The sequence below is a fragment of the Psittacula echo genome, assembly GCF_963264785.1.
Source record: "Psittacula echo genome assembly, chromosome: 6".
In the NCBI taxonomy this organism is placed as follows: domain Eukaryota; kingdom Metazoa; phylum Chordata; class Aves; order Psittaciformes; family Psittacidae; genus Psittacula; species Psittacula echo.
In genome coordinates, this window is record NC_137743.1 from 18642095 (window position 1) to 18660959 (window position 18865).

General features: G+C 43.8%; 1 protein-coding gene across 1 annotated transcript in view; it reads right to left on the reverse strand.

The window, feature by feature from the left end:
• The window catches only part of TBC1D12 (TBC1 domain family member 12), a gene marked incomplete at its 5' end in the record, with an annotated part of 46310 nt that extends 44618 nt beyond the window's left edge, over positions 1–1692 (reverse strand). Inside the window, one exon of the mRNA XM_080621723.1 lies at positions 884–1692. Coding sequence (XP_080477849.1) covers positions 884–1692 — 809 coding nt within the window. The remainder of the gene's footprint in view (positions 1–883) is intronic.
• Between the last annotated feature and the right edge of the window lie 17173 nt (positions 1693–18865).

Here is an 18865-nt window from a genome sequence, read left to right on the forward strand (position 1 = left end):
CTCTGCCTTTCCTGAGGGCTGGCAGAAGGAGCTTATTTCTCAATTTGGGATCCTGTTTTCAGATCAAACCTCTCCTCTCCTACATCAATTCTTCACTTAATAGATTCAATCTTTATTAGAAACTCACTGTTCTATCAGAGTGCCTGTCACACAGTAACTATAATAGGGTTTGGAAAATAAAATTGTTAGAAAATTAGAAATTAAATTCTCCTCTTCAAACAGAAGTAACAGAGAGTATGCTAGAAACTATTACATAGAAGATGTATCTCCTGTATAGTATGTTAAAGAGTGACTGATGCTACAGTGTCTCCAAGTGCCCCAGGTGGATGTCCTAAAGCTTTTGGTGTTGTACTAGAAACTTAACAGAAGCCCAGTTAATTTGGGCTAGTCCTTAAAGTTTTCTGCATCACACACTGGAATAAAAAAACTGTATCCACAGTATCAATAAGTAGCAAAAGCTTTATAAGCCTTTTCAATTTCCATGGCAATTCTCAGAATCGCCCCAAAGGAGCTTCCAATACCAGCACTTCACCAGCAGTTTCATCAGTACCACGGTGTTCATTCTGAAAGTAAAATGCTCTGGTACAGGAAGCAAATTCCGGTTTAAAGTCCGTGTAGTCTGTAGCAGCGAAAGTACCTTTATCACCTTACCCTCACACTCAACACAAAGCCTCTTCCTCACTGTAACAATATTTTCTTGGTGGCAGAAGAGCCCGTCGGGGTTGGAACCGCTGCCCGGCAGCCAAACCCTGCTGACCTGGTCTTTTGGACAACCCCAACACCCCGGCACACCTCAACCCGCGCCGTGAGGGGCACCCCCGTCCCGGCTCCGGGCCGGGGCTGTCGGGCGCGCCGGTACAGGCCCCACCGCCTGCCCCTTTACCTGGTGAAGAACTCGGCAAAGCTGCTGCCGGCGCTAGCGATGCCAGCCCGCCGGGTCCTCTCTGCGGACTCCTGCGACAGCGCCGGTGCCGCGGGCGCCATCCCTCCGTGGGGCAGGTGGTCCGGGGCGCTGCGACGGCGGCTCACCTCGTAGGTGTTGCGGGAGTTCAGGTTCACGTCCGTGAAGCCGAGGGGCAGGGCAGCGAGCTCCGCCGCTCCCCGGGAGGTCCGCACGCCAGGGGCTGCCTGCGCCCGCTTGCCGGCGTCGTCCAGCAGGGTGAGGGGCGGCGGGGAGTTGCTGACGGCTCCTCCGCGGTGCTCCTCCTCGCTCCGCAGCCGGCAGTTCCTCAGCGGCTCCTCCAAAGCGATTCCCGCGGGGCCGCCGCCACCGCCCCCCGGGCTGGGCGAGCAGGGGAGGAAGCCCCCGTTCTGCAGTTTCGCTTCCTCCTCCCCCGGCCCCTGCTCATCCTGCTCCGGCTCGGCCCGTCCTGCCCGAGGGGTCGGCGACGACTCCTCCGGCGGCGGCAACAGCAGGAAGCCGACGTCCCCGTTGGTCATCTTCCCGCGGGGGCCCACAGCGCAGGCGGCCCCGTTGGCGGGCTTCTCCGGGCAGCGCTTCCCACCCGCCGCCAGGTACCGCTGCAGCAGCCGCTCCTGCCCCGGCCCGCCGCTCCTCCGGCTCAAGCCCCGGCTCCCATCCCGCTCCCCGTCCTCCTCCTCCTCCGCCGCCTCCTCCTCCGCCGCCTCCTGCCGGCCCGCGGGAAACACGGCTGCGCTGCCCGGAGCCCCGGCATCGTCCGGCCCCACCATTTGCCGCCGCGGAGCCCCCGGGGTGCCAGCGGCGCAGCGGGGCGGGGGCGCGGCCCCCCCGGCGCGGCGGGGGCCCAGGGGGGCGGGGCGCGCGCCTTCCTCCTCAGCAGCGGCGGCGCTCACCGGGTCGGGCAGCGGCAGCCCCGGCTCACGCAAGCGCGCGGCGCCGGCCCTTCCCCCCGGAAAGGCACCATAGAGAGGCAGGGCGGGAAGGGCGCAGCCACATCCGGAACCATAGAGATGTCAACTAGACCGGATCTTCCCCCCCAGAGGGGTGCTGCGAAGGTCGCCCTCCGCCCCCACCGTAGTACATCTAAAGGCGGGCAGCAGCTACCGTATTGCACAGAATAGCCGGGACTACCAGGACCCTCTGGCGGTCATCCGGCCCCCTGCCAAGGTAGGGCCACCTAGAGCAGGTTGTATAGGAGCGTCTCCAGAAGGGGAGACTCCACAACCCTTCCGGGCAGCCTCTTCAGTGCTCTGCCACCCTCAAAGTAAAGAAGTTCTTCCTCATGTTGAGGCAAAACTTCTTGTGTTTTAGTTTATGGCCATTGCTCCTCATCCTGTCACTGGGCACCACTGAAAGAGTCTGGCACCATTCTCCTGCCACCATCCTTCAAGATATTTACATGCATTCATGAGATCCCCTCTTAGTCTTCTCTTCTAGACTAAACAGGCCCAGCTCTTGCAATCTTTCCTCACAAGAAAGATGCTCTAGAGCCCTGATGATCCTTATGGCCCTCTGCAGGGCCCTTTCCTTGTCTCTCTTCTACTCAGGAGCCCAGAACTGGAATACAGTATTCCAGATGTAGCCTCACCAAGGTCGAGTAGAAAGGAGAAAATCACCTCCCTCGACCTGCTGACCACACTCCTCTCAGGATACTGCTGTTGCTCCTGGCCACAAGGGCACACTGCCAACTCTTAGTCAACTTACCATCCACCAATACTCCAGGGTCCTTCTCAGACAAATTGCTGTCTAGTAGGTCAACCCCAGCCTCTACTGGTACTTGGGGTTCTTCTTCCCCAGCTGCAGTACCCTACACTTGCCCTTTCTGAACCTCATTAGGTTTCTCTGTGCAAAATTCTCCAGCCTATCAAGGTCCCACTGAATGGCAGCACAGCCTTCAGCCTTACTTCGCTGGTGTGTCGCGCCACTCCACCACGCCGACCGGCAGCCTGTGCCCGCCCGCAGAGCCGAGCTAGCACCCACCCGGGCCTCCGCTCCGGCCTCACTGCCTGCTCCTTGTGCTGGGATTGAACGAGTCGGCGGGGACCTCCCAGCACCCCGCGGGCCGCAGCCGGCAGCCGGACACAGGCTCTGTACGGACGCGGTCTCCGGTTCTGTCCCGCGCACCCACGGACCGCCGGGCACCTCGATCTGGGTCAGTGGCCCAGGACGCCCGTGCTTAAAGAGAGGACCCGCAGTGCGCCCGGTAGTTTTGGTTTTGACACTTTAACCCTTTTTTCCCCCTAATGGAGTAACAATAATAAAAAGACGTTTAACAGCAGCGAGGGTGTTGCGAGGGACACTTGGTACCGTAGGTTAAGATGTGCTTGCGGGAGGTGAGGCAAGACGGAGAACGCGGCAGCATCGCATAGACGGAGCTGCGCGGAGGTAGCCGGCGACGCGGCCCGGGCCTCCGGGATTCGTAATCCCCGTTCTTTGATCGGGGCGGGCTTTGCGGAGGACTCATGGAGACCTGGACCCGGTTCCCCGCTGGGGCGGAGCTACCTGCTTGCTAGGGGCGGCGGGGATTGCGCTCGGTGTCGTTACTCACTCCTGGCCTACGTCAGGGTGTTGCCGGGGAGCGGAGCCAGGACGAGCCGTCTGGGGCAGGGCATGGAGCAGCCGGTCCCGCAGCATGGGGAGGACGGGGAGAGCCGGGGACATCTCAAGCGCGAGCCCTCCGGTCGGCCAGGGTATTGGCACGGCACAGCCGCCGCCTGAACGGCGGGCCGCACCAGTGCCCGCGAGGACGGGGCGAGCAGGACAGCTCTGGGACTGTCTGGGGCTCTTTTTTTGAGGAGATAGGATGTACATGAGCTCCTGAGGGGAACTAGAGAGAGGGAAAAGGAAAATAGGATGGGCATTGAGAAATCATGGGGTGAATCCTCTCCAGAGCAACGAGGGGATCACAAAATTCCTCAGGTTGACACTGGGGAGGTGGATGGAGGACATGTAGGAAGGCAGGTCCTAGCACTTGTGTTTCCCACAACATCTCTCAGAGGTAAAAGCAAGTTATTACAGTCCCCTCTGTTCAGTGAGAAAGCAGGCCAAATGTCTCAGTAAAAAGAAAAGGCAAAGGGGCTTCAAGTCCTCAGAGAAGCAGTAAGGACATAAGCTCCATGCAAAGCCTAGTAGGTTGCCACCCATCTTAGACTAGCACCAAAGGTAATGCCTCAAGCTAATGTTACTCCTGAATTCCTACAGTAATACTCACAGCTGGTCACAAAGGAAATGCCACTCTCTTGGAAACCCTTGGCCAGAGATGCTCTCCATTTGATAACCCCACTTTCCAAGATCCTGCAGTATAGTGAAGGTCCTTGCTTTTAAAGGCAGGCAGGTGGGGCATGCCCAGGGAGAGAGACCCCACCCATCACATGGAAATGGAGAAGAAAGGGTCATCCTTTAAATGTTTTTGTGGGATTGTTTTTTGTACAAACTGGGAATATTCACCTAAATAGGAAGTTGATGCACTTTGTTGTGTTATGACTTCTTGTTAGGACTTTGCAACAAAAAGCCTTTGGAGTTTTGCTTTAGTAAAGAAATAAACAAGCAAACAAAAAAGAAGTCCGTGATTCCTCTGCCTCACCTCTTTGTCATCTTGTAACTGTACTTCTGTGGTCAGGCGCGTGACACTGGGTGTTGCACATGTAACAAGCAAGTCTGATCTCACCCCTTTGGACTTTAGCTGGAAAATTCTTGGGATCTCAGAGACTGGAGAAAAGTCAAATCTGATTCTGTTTTGTTTTGCCTTGCCTATCTTGATAGCAGGCATGCAGCCTCATCCAGCTACAGCTGTGCCAGATAAAGGACCATTGGCCTCAGCTGCTTACAAAAGTGCCCAGTAAAGGTTGCTAGGATTACACGTCCTTTGGATATGCTAGGTGAACTTCTTGTGGAAGCATTTTTTTGTAGGCTAGTTTGGTAAAAAGCAACCATTAGCAAAGATGAACTAATTAAGCTTTTTGGTTAACTAAAGCTTTTTAATTAAGCTTTTTGCTGTAACTAGTATGGTAGGTTTTCTGTTCTCCACTGTGATCCAGGTCATCTCAGACACATGAGGTCTGATTGTCGTGGCTGCTGTGTGAACATACATCTTGAGTGCCACAGAGACTGCCTTTACTTAAGAGGATTTTCGGTCTAAGGAAGCACTCGGAAGTCCACAGTGTTTGTGCTCATTTTCAACAATGTGTTCACTGTTTAACTGGGATGCTGTATGGCAATGTTAGTCTTGAATAGACTCCTATTAATGCAGAACCTGCAAAACAGTACCAGATGTTGAGTAAGCTAAGCAAAATGAAGACTGGCACTGAGATTATAACACACAGGATTGGCTTGTGGTGGACTTACTTTAGTCATTGCAGCTGGTAATTATGTCAGGGATTCTGAAGGATAGCAGGTTGTTTTGCACAAAATAAAACCACTTGATTCACTGTGTTTGCATTTATTTCCACCACTAGAACTGTTGTGGTTTAACCCCAGTCAGCCTCTAAGCACTGCGCAGCCACATGCTCATTCCCCAGTGTGGGGTGGGGGGAGAATCAGGAGAATAAAAGCAAGAAAACTCTTGGCCTGAGATAAAGACAGTTTAATAGGGTAAAGTAAAAGCCACATGCACAAGTAAAGGAATTAATTCACTACTTCCCATCATCAGGCAGATGTTCAGCCATCTCTGGGAAATCAGGGTTCCATCATGAGAAAAGGTTACTTTGGAAGACAAAATGCCATCACTCCAAACATCCCCCTACTTCCCCCAAATTTCTATGCTGAGCAGAAACCATATGGTCTAGAATATCCCTTGTGTCTCCTCTCAAGTTCTTGTGCACCCCCAGCCTACTCACTGTGGGATGGTATGAGTGGCAGAAAAGACCCTGACTCTGTAAGCACTGCTCAGCAATGATTAAAACACCCTGAATTATCAACACTGTTTTCAGCACAAATCCAGGACCCAGAATCCATGTATCAGATTCTGTGAAGTAAAATAACTATCCCAGCCACAAGCAGCACAAAGACTTGCTAGACAGGCAGATTAATTTTACAGAGATATATATATATATATACACATATATTTTAACAAAACAACAAAAAAACCCAAACACCACCTCCCACCTCAGATTTCTAAAGAATATTTTGAATTTAAAATCACTCCTGCAGGATGGAGTTTAGGGCTGAATGAAGATTTTGAAACTCTCTATTGCATTTTCCAGAAATGCTCAATCCTGAGGAATACCTTAATGAACTAAACAATTAAAGATGTGATTTGCAGAGACATGTATTATACAGTTTGCACATAACTCATAATGAAACAGCTTTGAGCCAAGTATCTGAAAGTCAAAGCAATAGTTCACAGAAAAGTGCATGCTCCTGCAGCAAACTAGTTTCATGTTAGAAGGTCATTCTGATTTGGATGAGCAAGGATGAGGAGATAATCTGAATTCTGTAGAAGGCTGTCAGCAACCCACAGGGACGAAATGGGAACTAAACATCAGATAAGTAGTTATAAAATCCAGGAATTTTAAGAGCAGGATTGCTGAAAAGATTGAGAGTGAAGGAACACATTTTGAGCCTTGCAAGAATGCAGTCCTGTGTTACAATTATTACAACAGATCTGTGAAATCTGGTTCAGAAAATCAAAATCCCACATCATTTCACTGGTCCATTTTAGGTAGGGCAAGGTCCCTCAAACAATTGAAACATCACAAGTGAAAGAGAGTTAAACTGTAGTTGGAGGTTAGGAATGACTGGCCAGAGTGGGAACCTCTTATCTTCACTTTGATATGGAAGGAATTACAACACGGGATTCTACCCTAACCACGCCACACAGTAACTGTGCTGTTGCCTGACATTTTTAAAAATGACATTATTTGTACTGTAGTTCTGATTTGGTAGCAAGATCCTTAGTATCCAGTGTTTTAGACATTCATATGAGAAGTAGCATAATTGATTAGTGAAAAGAAAATAGCTGCTTAGTTGAATATTGTGAATAATTTATTAGGCAGTGATTTTGTATTGTCCTCAAATTGATTAGAGCAATTTGCATGTAATAAGATCCTTTGTGCTCCTGGCTCTCTAAGGTGACCCTTACAAAGGAGGCACCTTTACCAAATAAGATTCTGTAAAGAAAGAGTGAGTCACGTTACATAAACATGAAGATGAGTTCTTTTTCTAAAACTTTTCTGCAGTAACAAAGCCTCTAGCTCAATTTATAAAATACCTCAGCTATGGAGAAGATACTCCAGGCATTTTAAATGTCAGAAAGAAGAGAACAGTGTCTTTTCTACCTTAGAAGGCTGTCAGCTCTGAGTGCTATGCCAGTTTTGGGGTGGTAACAAGAGAACATATACAAAACAAAAGATAAGTAAGAGGAATCTGGCTAGTTTGTTCACACTGTTAGTCACTGAAAGAGAACAGAAGCAATCGTCACTGACTCATTATTTTATATTAGATATAGGGCTTACAACTTTCAACTAAAAAAGTCCTTGCTGAGACAGCGTACAAATAAATAACACATGTAGACTTTGTTCCAAAGAGTTCACAATTAAAGTATCATGTAAGGAACAAATCAGGCTTTTCAGTACTCCTTACTTACGGTTTGCATGAACTGCAACCCTGCCTCTTGTTCCAGAGATTTATTGCATGCTGCAGTGGCTCAGACTTGATGCCTGAGAGGCAGCCTTCTTGGTTGTTAAATACATCAGCAACACAGAACTAGACCTGTCTGCATCCTTGGCTGTTTTTGACAGCTGACCTTTCAATACCGTTCCTCATTAAGAATTGCCCCTGTCTATAACTGCATCCTTTCAAAGGTCTGAACACTCAGGAAATATCACACATCTCTTACATAATTAGCACAATTCTGGGTCATTAGTTTCAGCTCTGGTTTCCAGTTTGATCTGTGTTGGCCCATCCAGTTATGGATTTTGGTGATTCATACCATTTTTTACTCCCAAGTTTAAAGTGTAAGGAATATGCTGCAATCACATGAGCCAGGCAGTTGGTCTCATGGAGTCTGTGAACACAGGCAAAGGATCTACTCAGGCATTTATGACAAGGTATACTGTGAACAGTGCTAAAAGCACATGGTTGTGAACTCTGCATCCTTTGGTGTGTGGTGTTCGCAGAACTGGAGTCACACACTGCTACTGTCAGTATGGAGAAGATCATAAAGCATTCATTCAGGAACAAGAGCCTGTTGCTGAAATTCAGAATATAGTGATCTGATTTCTCCATGGGAGCTCAAGTCTAGCGTGACATTTTGAAAACCTCAGAGGTTGAACACCTTGAGCAAAGGTATTTAGTAGTTAAGTTCAAAAGCTCTGCCAGGACTGGTCTCTACCACAAAACCAAAAAAAGAGGCTGTGGCCACAATTCTCTTGACCATTTTAGCACAGTGAATTTACATTGCAAAGCCTGCAGGCTAATATTACCAAAACATTCTCACTTTGCAGTAACACTGTATGTTTACCTAGACTGCTCATCAAATGCTGGTAGAGGTCTCTTCAAGAGAATGCCTTTGTCATAAACCATGAACCATCTTTTCTCTTTGGGGACATATATCTGACATTTTTTTGACTAGCCTTAACATTAATATATTACAATGCAAATGTCAGCTGGCTGTGATATTGAACATAACTTGAGAAAACTGATCTAAGAAAGTAAACAGTTAAGTCTTTTTCTTATCACTAGCACTTTGCTATCAAGAAGATGGTGCAGCTTTGCATTTTGAATGCCTGCACGCAAAACCTCATAAGCCAGTAAACTTTAACATCAATATGGCTAGTGAAAGTGCTAAGCCTGAAATTGTTAAAAATCATTTTCCTTGTATAACAGGTCTGGTGGTGAGAAGCAAAGAGAATGTCCCTACATTGATCCCAAAATCATGACAATTGTTTTGCCCAGGGCTAGCTATCACAGTAGATAAAGTAGCCTAAGCTCCAGCTAGTCTTCCTCTTTCCTGTATTTATGTTTCTTCAAGGAAAACAATAGCAAATGATTTGAGGAGACAGGTAATCTGTTCCTGTGTCATAAAAATTTCCTAGAGTGGTGAGATATACTTAAGTTTTCTTATAGCTACCGTGCAGGGGCTTCAGGGAACCCAAGCATATGAGTAAGTCCAAGGTTCAGACACATCCTCCCTATTTCTAAGCACTTTTACAGGTCCCCTCTATAGACAATGAGGAGAGAACTTTTCTAAGGGGCAAGTTAGCTCACTTGAAATCAATTTCAGAAGCCCATCTGCCCTGTCTACAGGAGAGAGAGCATAGCCAACATGCAAGCCAGGGACATTCTCCTAGGAAAGAGTGAGAGGGGAGATTTTGGGACTAGGTGCTATGAATGCAAAACGTCTGCAAGGATTAAAGGGGAAACTGGGCACTTCTTGGCTGAGAGATCCAGCAGGGTACAGTCAGTCCCAGCATGCTACTGCTCAGGGAGGTTTCAGGGGCTCTCATCCATCATTTCAAAGTTTAGACCACTGAAATGGAGCTGCTTATGCTCCAAGGGAGACTCAGACATTTTCCTAGCAGAGGTCAAAGAGCCCCAGCCTCTGGTTTAGAGGCAGGATACTGGGCTAAATGGATCCTTAGTCTGATGGGAATTACTTTTCTTGTGTTCCTACGTAAGTTCTTATCTGCAGTTCCCAAACTGCAGCTCGTAAATCGGGCACACTCTGTAGTTCTGGAAAATGTGAACAAGGAAACTGTTGATTTACAATTTGTTCCTGATGAAATAAGTGCTGAGAAACAGCACTACTCTTTTAAAAAACCAAAACAAACCCACAAAAGCAGCCTGTACAAAAAAATAGCCAATGCCTATCACTGGGTTTTCCTTCTCAAAAGAACAACATAGTAAGGACTCAGATATTAGCTTACCTCTTGTACCAACCAATGCTAATAACTGAAATGCACATTTAATAGTTACACACATAACCAATAATATATTTAGTGGTTTCCCACTGCTGTTTCATTACTTCTGTAATTAAAACATGGAATGGCTTCTTCAAATCAATATATAAGAATAACTGTACCCTAGGGCTCCCAAAACCTTAGATGTTCTTGCATTTGCAGTATAGTTGTGCTCTTTGGCTGTTCACTTGTTTCTTTGGAAATGCTACTTTGGCAAGAACATCTTTACACCCAACTAATAGCAGTTTGCACTTTTAATACAAAGCCTTCTAGGCAGGATCTCATCGGAGAATATAACTAACAATTAATAAAGATGTTCAGAGACATGAAGTTTGGCAGACTCCTGCACACTGCAAGCTTCTCCTTAGCACACTCCTAGTCATGCTGCAGTCCTATAATTAAATTACACTGCTTGTGGATCAAGCACGCTCTATATCTGTATTAAGACAATTCAGCTTGTGTTTCTTTCCTTAGGTATATGCTTATTCTTGCTGTGGTTCAAACAGTGTCAAAACCTCCCTGAACACTGCAGTGGGGTAAGCTACATTTGCCATTGCTCTGCTAAAGACTAGCAGAGGTTGTTTGCTTTACAGGTTATTGACAATCACTGGAAGACTCTCCTTCCATGTGACTTCCAATGTTGCCCACTACCAGACTGGTCTATGTAGATGACATCCCTATGTAGAGATTTCAGTTACCCTCTGGATATCACCATCAAGATACTCAAAAGCTAAGGACTCCTAATATATCCCAATATTCCTGGTTTAAATGTCACTAACCTCATAGGAACAGAGAGTTGCCTAGGAACCACCCTTACCTGAAACCAGGTTATGATATAAGCAAACAGAAGTCTTCATTACCACATCCAAACAAGAAATTTAACAGAACAGAAGAGAGACAGAGAGGAAAAAAATCTGTTTCTGCTATGATCCAGAAAGCTTTTACTTTCCTTTTTCTTGAAAAGCTAATCAATTTGTCACCTGATCACAGGCTATGTCCATCTGCCTGACAGAAACCTCAGGCTGGGTTCACAGGGACTGCAGGTTTTCTCTTTCATTTTGTTCAAACCCACTCTTTGAGATCCACTGAAGGAATAGGTGCAAGCTAGCAGAGAGCAGACACAGATGAAGCAGAATAAAAGGAGCAGACCAGGGAAAACAAGCAACACAGGATCTCACAGTCCTCAGCCTGAGATCCCTACTCACTCGAGCAGTAACCCTGCATTGTTAGTGGAGTCATATTTTTGGGATGAAATGAAAGGTGAGTCACTGTAATGAAGCAGAGATCTGGCCTTTGCTCCTTTCCCTGGGAATGTTTTGGCTGGTTATTCTCCACCTAACCCTTTTGGGTTTGCTTGGGTTTGGTTTGGTTTGTTTAGGACCAACAACAATTATTCCTTATTTCATCCACTAATTAGGCCCATTTTAAATCATTTTTATTCTGCCTCAACCCTTTCCTGTTTTCAGGCAGGATATCAACATGGTCCTTAGCTTACAGCAGAAAATGTTTTTGTGGGAGCTCATTCAATTTCATGGACTCTACTTTGCACTTTTCCTACCAACATTTATGGTCACATGCAATGAGAATGTTTACTTTTCTAAAGTCAATATGTAGGTGATAAAGATTTGTTAGTCTTCCCCCATGGTGATTACAGAAAATTCCTGTCTCAGACTCGTGCTCTGTTTGCTCACTGTGTTGCTAATACTGATAAAATCACTTCTATGGCTGATAAAGTAAAAGCAGGGGGAAAAAAATATTGCTAGTTTTTTTGGGGTTTTTTGCCAAGTCACATTGTATTTGTATTATTTAATTACAAATAGGAATAAAAAAAGGGTTGTAACGGAAGTTGAGGGCTATGAGAAGAGGGCTCTGTCTTTGCATCCTCCAAACATGTTCTTTTTGCTTCATAAGTTCATAGCAAATATTTAGGAATAATCTAATTGATCTGATTTTATGCTGGCCTGAACCTAACGTATTATATACAGCATGACTATAAAATTAGTTGCCCAGACTAAGCATCAAGCCCTGGGTGCTCTGGAATTCTGTCCACTAAATTTAGTGGCAAGAGAATTCCATTAAGAAGAACAGATGGAACTTGAAAGAGGCTTTCCTCCTGAGTTCAGTGAGAACTGAAGATGAAATCTTTTAATTGAGTTTTATGATAACCAGCATAGAAGCTTTCAAACCTTCCACAGAAATTTGAAGAAATTGTCGCAGGGTGTAGAAGAGCAAATGAGTGAAAAATTTTTCAGTGACAGCGTTGATGTGAACAGACCCTACTTTGTCCCAGCTCCTGGCCAAGCATTCACCTTTCTAATCCTGCCTGCTGTTACACCATCTCGGTTCTTTTTTGCCATGTTAGTTTACAGTCCTAGCAGTTCTGCTAGTTTAACAGAACATGAAGCTGGACGATGTATACACATACATAATCAGCTGGAAGCAAGACTTGCTTGCCTCAGTCTACAAAGTGCTGCTTGTGAATGCTGAACCAGGTCCTAAATGGTAGTAAACAAGAGTTTATACTTAAAAGAACAGGTTTCCCTTATCTTGGGCAAACAGAATAACAGGGAATGATTGGAAAGGGTAAGGCTTAATTTACTGCTCTGTGTTTAAACTGCATTAAACTGACAGAGAGTCCCTTAGGAAATGCTCCAGCCAGGCACAGGCAGTATGACGGGCTAATCACAGGCAGTGCAGAAGGGGAGAAACTTCTTAAGTCTATCATTTATTAAGGCCATTGTTGAATATATTTGCTAAGAAATGTTTGTCTATAAAAACAAAAATGTAGCAATTTTGGCACCATGGATGGATAGGAAGGCGGGGGGAAGAGGCATATATTTACTATGCAGAAATAATCACTTTCTAGTTATGCAGTGTTGCATCCTACACATATCCTGTACTATTTTCCAGACAGCATTGAAAGCTGGATTTGCTGAGTGATTCTATACTCAACAACACCAGAGTTTTTTATGCTCTGCTCATCACTGCGGTGTCTTAATCCAGCACTGTGTTAAGTAATGGCTGTAGGCACAGCTGTTACATAATGGCTATGTCTGAACTGTGGGACAGTGGAACACTTCTCATTTCTCAGTTCTAGGAGTATATCTTCTTTTATCCTGACTCGATGTTAATAGCTAATCATACATCATGCTGCTCCCTGAAACAGTTTGCATAGATGGAAAGCCAAGGAAAGTCTGAAAGGGATCTGTCCCACATCTAAATGGTTGGGGTGTCTTAGGGAAAATACTTATCATGCAATCAAAGTATAGCCAATGCAACTAATATTTGTCATGTTCTACTATAGTGAAAGAGGCATATACTATAGACAAGGATTTCTGTTTATGTTTTGCATTCAAACACAAATCTGCTCAACTTTTGCTAGAGAAGCAGCATGAAGCACTAGATGGCAAGGTGTGTGAGGTGCTGGAACTTCTGGGACAAATATTGCAGTCAAACACCCTGCAGGATGGATTTATTTCTGACCAGCGACAGTTACCAAGTAGTTATTAACCATGATCTTTATGTGAACATTTTTTGTGGCCTTTACCTGCATGAAGTCTGGGAAAACCTTGAAGATAAAGAACAAGAACTTGAATCTGAATCAATTTCCAAAGGAGCTGGTGTAGGCTGTGGAGACCTTATCTGTTGTGCCCACATGTCTCTAACTACCCTTGAACATCAATGCCAGATTACTTTAAATGCTGTAGTCCAGCCATGAGTTTGCAAGAAGTGGGTAAATTAGGCTTTCTATTGCTTACCAGTATGGGCTGATAGCCTAGCTTCCATAACAGAAAGTTTGTGTTGTCAAACGAGTGTTTGAGAGGAATCCAAATATTGTTCAAAAATACATGTTGGATTGATTGTAGGGATGTGGAATCTTCAAAGAAAGAAGAGTGAATATAGGGTTGTGAAGTCTTCAAGAGTCTTTTATCTGGCTCCTGGCATCACTGCTGCCTTGTTTATGTCCTGTGTACTGAATTTTATTCCTCAAACACAGGTTATCCAAGCACTAAGCCTTACTAGTGGCAATGGTGTGGTCATCTCTTCAGGACAGAAACAATTGCACATCATCCCTGTGTTGTCTGACTATGTAGTCAGACCAGTTTTGAGTGACTGCATGCAGACTTTTAACAAGATGGAAAATTGAATTGGTCCTTGTGAAACACTAAAATTCAGTGGCTATCGTGTCGCATCTGCTGGGTGCTAGAAAGCCTTCCAGCTTCCTGACAGGCCTCTGTTTCACTATATCTCTAAAATAAGAAGACACAAACCAAGCCAAAGTAGACACAAAACAAACCAAAAAGCAATGGCGTGGCTCTCTGAAATTCTTTAAAGTTGAAATAATTTTGAATAGAGATTAAATTGCACTTCCTGAGTGCTGAGCACTGTCCTGTATAGACAGAAAATCCATTTGCAGTCTACCCTTTGGAAATATCAGACATCTCTCAAAAAAATATTTACACATTGTGGGGGCATGGGCAAAAAAGGAAGGAAAACTCACATTGAGCTTCTGAATAATTACAATCTGCATATTCTGAAGCAAACCAAAGAAATAAATTCCCAATTTAACAGATAATTTTTTGTCTGAAGTGGAGCACAAATTATTCATTTCTATAGGAGCCTGAATATGATTTGTTAATAGTTCTGCCACATCACGTTGGTAAAAGCAGTTTTCATTCTGCAAAGTGCTGTGTGTGCCCTCTATTGGAAATGATGGATTGCACTTTTTAATCCTAATCTTAAAGCTTGTTTTATGAATGCAATGACAGTCAATGAAGCCTTTGTATCCCAAAGTGCATGGAGGTAACATTTTGAAATAGTCAACATTTCATTATAGACTGTCTTTCACGTTATTATTAACTTGATGACTTTAATCTAGATTAAACACTTGCTAAAATAACATAGGTACTGATTACTATAGTAGTGTAATGCATTTTTCATTTCTTTTTAAAAAACAAAAGTAAAAACTCTTTACTGTGTCCTGCCTCTCTGGGAAAAGGCAGCCACTGTCACAACGTACCCAAGCACCTGGACACGTTGTTGGCTTTGGAGCTGTGCAACTCAAAAATGCAGCTCATGTGCAAGAGGACAAAGACTGCATTAAAACCATCTTTCTACCTCCTAAATTATGGGCTGTGTCAGGAGCCAACTCAACCCCACCATACCTGCAGTCACCTTGTAAGGTGCTTTGTGTTACAGGGTGCCCTGTGACTGCCAGTGCATGGCGCTCAAGATCAGGAGTCAAGAGCACTGTCACAGGGCTGCCTGGGCGTTAAAGATTCTGATTTTACCTCCTGTATTTTGCACTCTACCTAAATGTCACAGTGAGCATTTCATCCCTGCCTGAGTTGTGAAGGGGGCCTGCTCAAAGGTATCTGCCTTTGAAGGTGCTGAGTGAAAAATACCAGTGTTGGGTCACTGGCACTCTCTCAGGAAAGTCAAAACCAGTGAGCCAGAGGGGAAAAACTGTCAGCCATGGTCTCTTTGGTGGAAGCACCTAACTGGAACTGTTCTGGGGAGGGATAAGCAGGGGACCTGATAAAAGCTGGGCCACTGGGAAAACCCAAGAGACTCATGCTAATTGTGGAGAATAATATCTTGATAAAAGAAAACAATAGGATGATCTTATCAGTGTGATATCAACACAGAACTTCTCTGGAGAACAGGCTGAATTACTGAAGTTGATCAGAAAGATCCCATCTCCAAAGGCGGTCTACTAAAAACATGCAAAGCAGGATGCTCAAAACATGGATTTTGCCTTTAAACTAAGCCTTACACAGTAGACTAACATAAAGGAGAAAGACTCCTTTTAGCATTATCTGTGGTGAAATGAGAGAATGATTTTTCCATTAGTAATAAGAATTCACTTGTTTCTCAGCACAATACTGAATTAATTTGACTATTTGAAGGAAGAAGTTCAGAAATGTTAAATTTCTTTATTTTTTTTATTTATATTTAACAGAAAGCATTAAATAGAAATTTGAAGTAAGATAGCTCAGGTTAAAGGTACAGTTATGAAATGTTGCTTTGCAAAGCAAACCCTTTCAAATTAATTGTTGTTTTCTTTAATGCTATTCACATTAAAATTGCAATTCAAATGACAGTTGATTGAACCTCCTATACTGCTTCAGTCTTTCAGTATTTATAGTTTTTTAAAGATTGTTCCATCTACCTATTATTTTTTTAAACAGTTTATTACTTAAATATATTTTGTACTCTTTTGATATTTACCATAGCTATTATTTAGTCGTGTGCTAACACTTTAAATATATGTGAAAAGGCAGACTTCTATAAAATGACAAAATTAATAAAAATACTCAAATAAGGGAACAGTGAAGGAGGCAGAATCTTTATATTAGCACTAGCTGTTGCTTGAGGAAATCACAGAGACATTCAAAGAGATGCATCCCTCTGAATACCAGGAAAGTAATTTGCCACAAAAACAACGTAGCTAAATGATTCATGTCCACTGATAGCTAAGCCAAAGTGTAGTCCTTTTGGATTCTGGAGTTCAGCTCCAAAACTAACTACTGAAAACAGCCTCAGGAATAGTAAACTATAGCAGACAGAGGATAACAAAGGAGTTAGAAGGGTTAGTATGGCCCTAAATAGATCTATGCATTTTCTGTGCCACCAGAGGTTAAAGGGAATAATCAAAAAAGTATTTAAGCAGTCCTAGGAAGGGAAGGTTGTCTTCTCTACTTCAATTCTAAATTGGAGAACATGATGAGAAGACAGCTACCCTTGACCTAATCTTTAGTAGTGAAAATGAAGCATTCTCTCAGTCTGAAGAGTAGCTATAAGATAAATCTGAGCAATCCTATCATTTTAAAAGCGTAAGAGTCATCATGTCCAGGTGGCATACCCAAGAACTCTGAAAGCACTCTACAGATGAAGTGGTTAGGCCATTAGCAAAAACATGCAGCTTTTGTGTGAGACCTGACAGGTTGAAATAGTGCACTTGTGTTTAAATTAGAACTCTACAGTGCTGCCTTCAGTCATTCTCAATAAGGGATTTACTCAAGACATTGGATTGAAAAGAATAGCTCAGTACAGTCTCAACCAAATGCCTCACTATCTGCTAGAAGCCAGTATCAGGTCCTTAATTAACACCCATGATCTCTACGCCGAGGAAGCTCTGAAAACGTCCAGACTTTTAAATCCAAATACTCTTGTGTGTGCAGCCTAAATATGTCCTGAATGAGTTGCAGCGAGAGACTCCAGTGTGTGCTAGTCCTGCCAATCCCTGGGCATGCTGGCAGCCACACGAAGGAAACTTGGGTACAACAGCAAGAAGACAGCCGTACTCTAATGACATTCCCAGTCTGGATGATGATGTTGGAGCATACTGCAGCACACACCTACAGCTCAATTTAGGCAAAGCTTGAGTGATGCAGTCACTAGAAGAACACAGAACCACTCTGTTTAGATTATATAAACCAAATACACACATGAAGCAGAGACCCTGCACCCCATCAATTTGTCAACCACACTACAATAAACTACCTTACTGATTATGGTAGGAAAGGATCTCATTGACAATGTTTCTGCAAAGAGCCATCATCTCTTACTGAGCTGGTATAAAATATTATCTTGATTTTGCCAAAACAGCAAGAAAGGAGAATTGATGTCAATTGTTCTTTGACATTTAAAATTTCTTAAATATTATCCTTCATGATAGATTGATAAAATAAGAAACCTCTCTATCTCTTAAGGAAATCTGTTTAGCTGCTTAGTGGTCCGAATACGCAAGAGGTAGGATCTTCACTGCTGGGTACCCATTGCACCGTGTTACCAGCAAGTATTGCAGAAAAGCTATTTATCTGTAGTTCATATTCTCCTAATGCCTTTACAAGGAAATCCCAATTGCAAATAGGGACCGTATTCCAAATTACATCATATGAAAGTGTCAAAGCATTCCCACAGACTGGTATTCATAAGCTATCATATAGCTATGCTTGGAAGGCCTTTCCAAAAAGTGAATTTGACAACTCTGGCCTTCATATCGGGAGAGAGGCCAGGCATTTTTCCGAGAAAAGTAATTTAGTTGGATATTACATCACTTTTATTCTCCCTTATTTAATTTTAAAGATATTCCAAACTCAGGAGTTGATTTACTAAGCAACTCCTAGTAAAATCATAGTAAGAACATTAACTTCAAATGATGTGAAGAGCTACAATGGACTCTGTACTGGACATCACAAATTCAAATTATTTCTGTTAAGCCTGAACACACTAAACATGCTTTTGATACTTAGCTGTTGATTTAGTTATTCTTTCTTTAACTTCCCTAGGTAGTTTCTGAAACAATTAATTATTTAGTGGCTTCCAATTCACTCATACAGCAAATCCGTATCTCTGTAATAAAAAGATCATTTATTTTTCAGTAAACGCTGGATTCACTATACAGATTGATTAGCAATCTACGATCAAGCTCACAAAACTCACATGGCATTGTAATCATTAATGCAATATATAAATCCAAGATGATAAGTGTACACACACAGACGTGTACAAAATTGGTTAGATTCCTTAGCTATACAGAAATGAATAAACAGATAATCATATTGGTTTCAGATGTAACGTTATCACCTTCAATGACATTTTGTTCCAAGACATTTAAAATCAGCCCCCAAAAGTAGCTGGAAAGGCAGTCACAAACCCCAGTTTAGTCTGATTCGCATACTGTCAATGGTTTTTCAGACTGCAAGGAAGGCAGCTTGTTCAGAGCATCATTTTACTAGTACCTCAACACATCTTTACACAGTATGATCCCATTCCATAAAATTATATCACTTCATGAACTTGGTTATAATAATGCCCCCCCATTTGAACAAGATTTCAGGATTAAATGAACTATTTAACTAACCACTGCTGGTATTACATTTGTTTGACAAAACAGTAATGATTTGCATTGAACAAATGTGGCTGAAATCTACAGTCATCCTCTTTATGAGACCACGTAGTGTCAGTGAGACTTGGCATTAGTCTGCGCACAGCTGCAAGCACAGTGTGGACCCTACCATTAACCTGCTGGAGGCTCTCC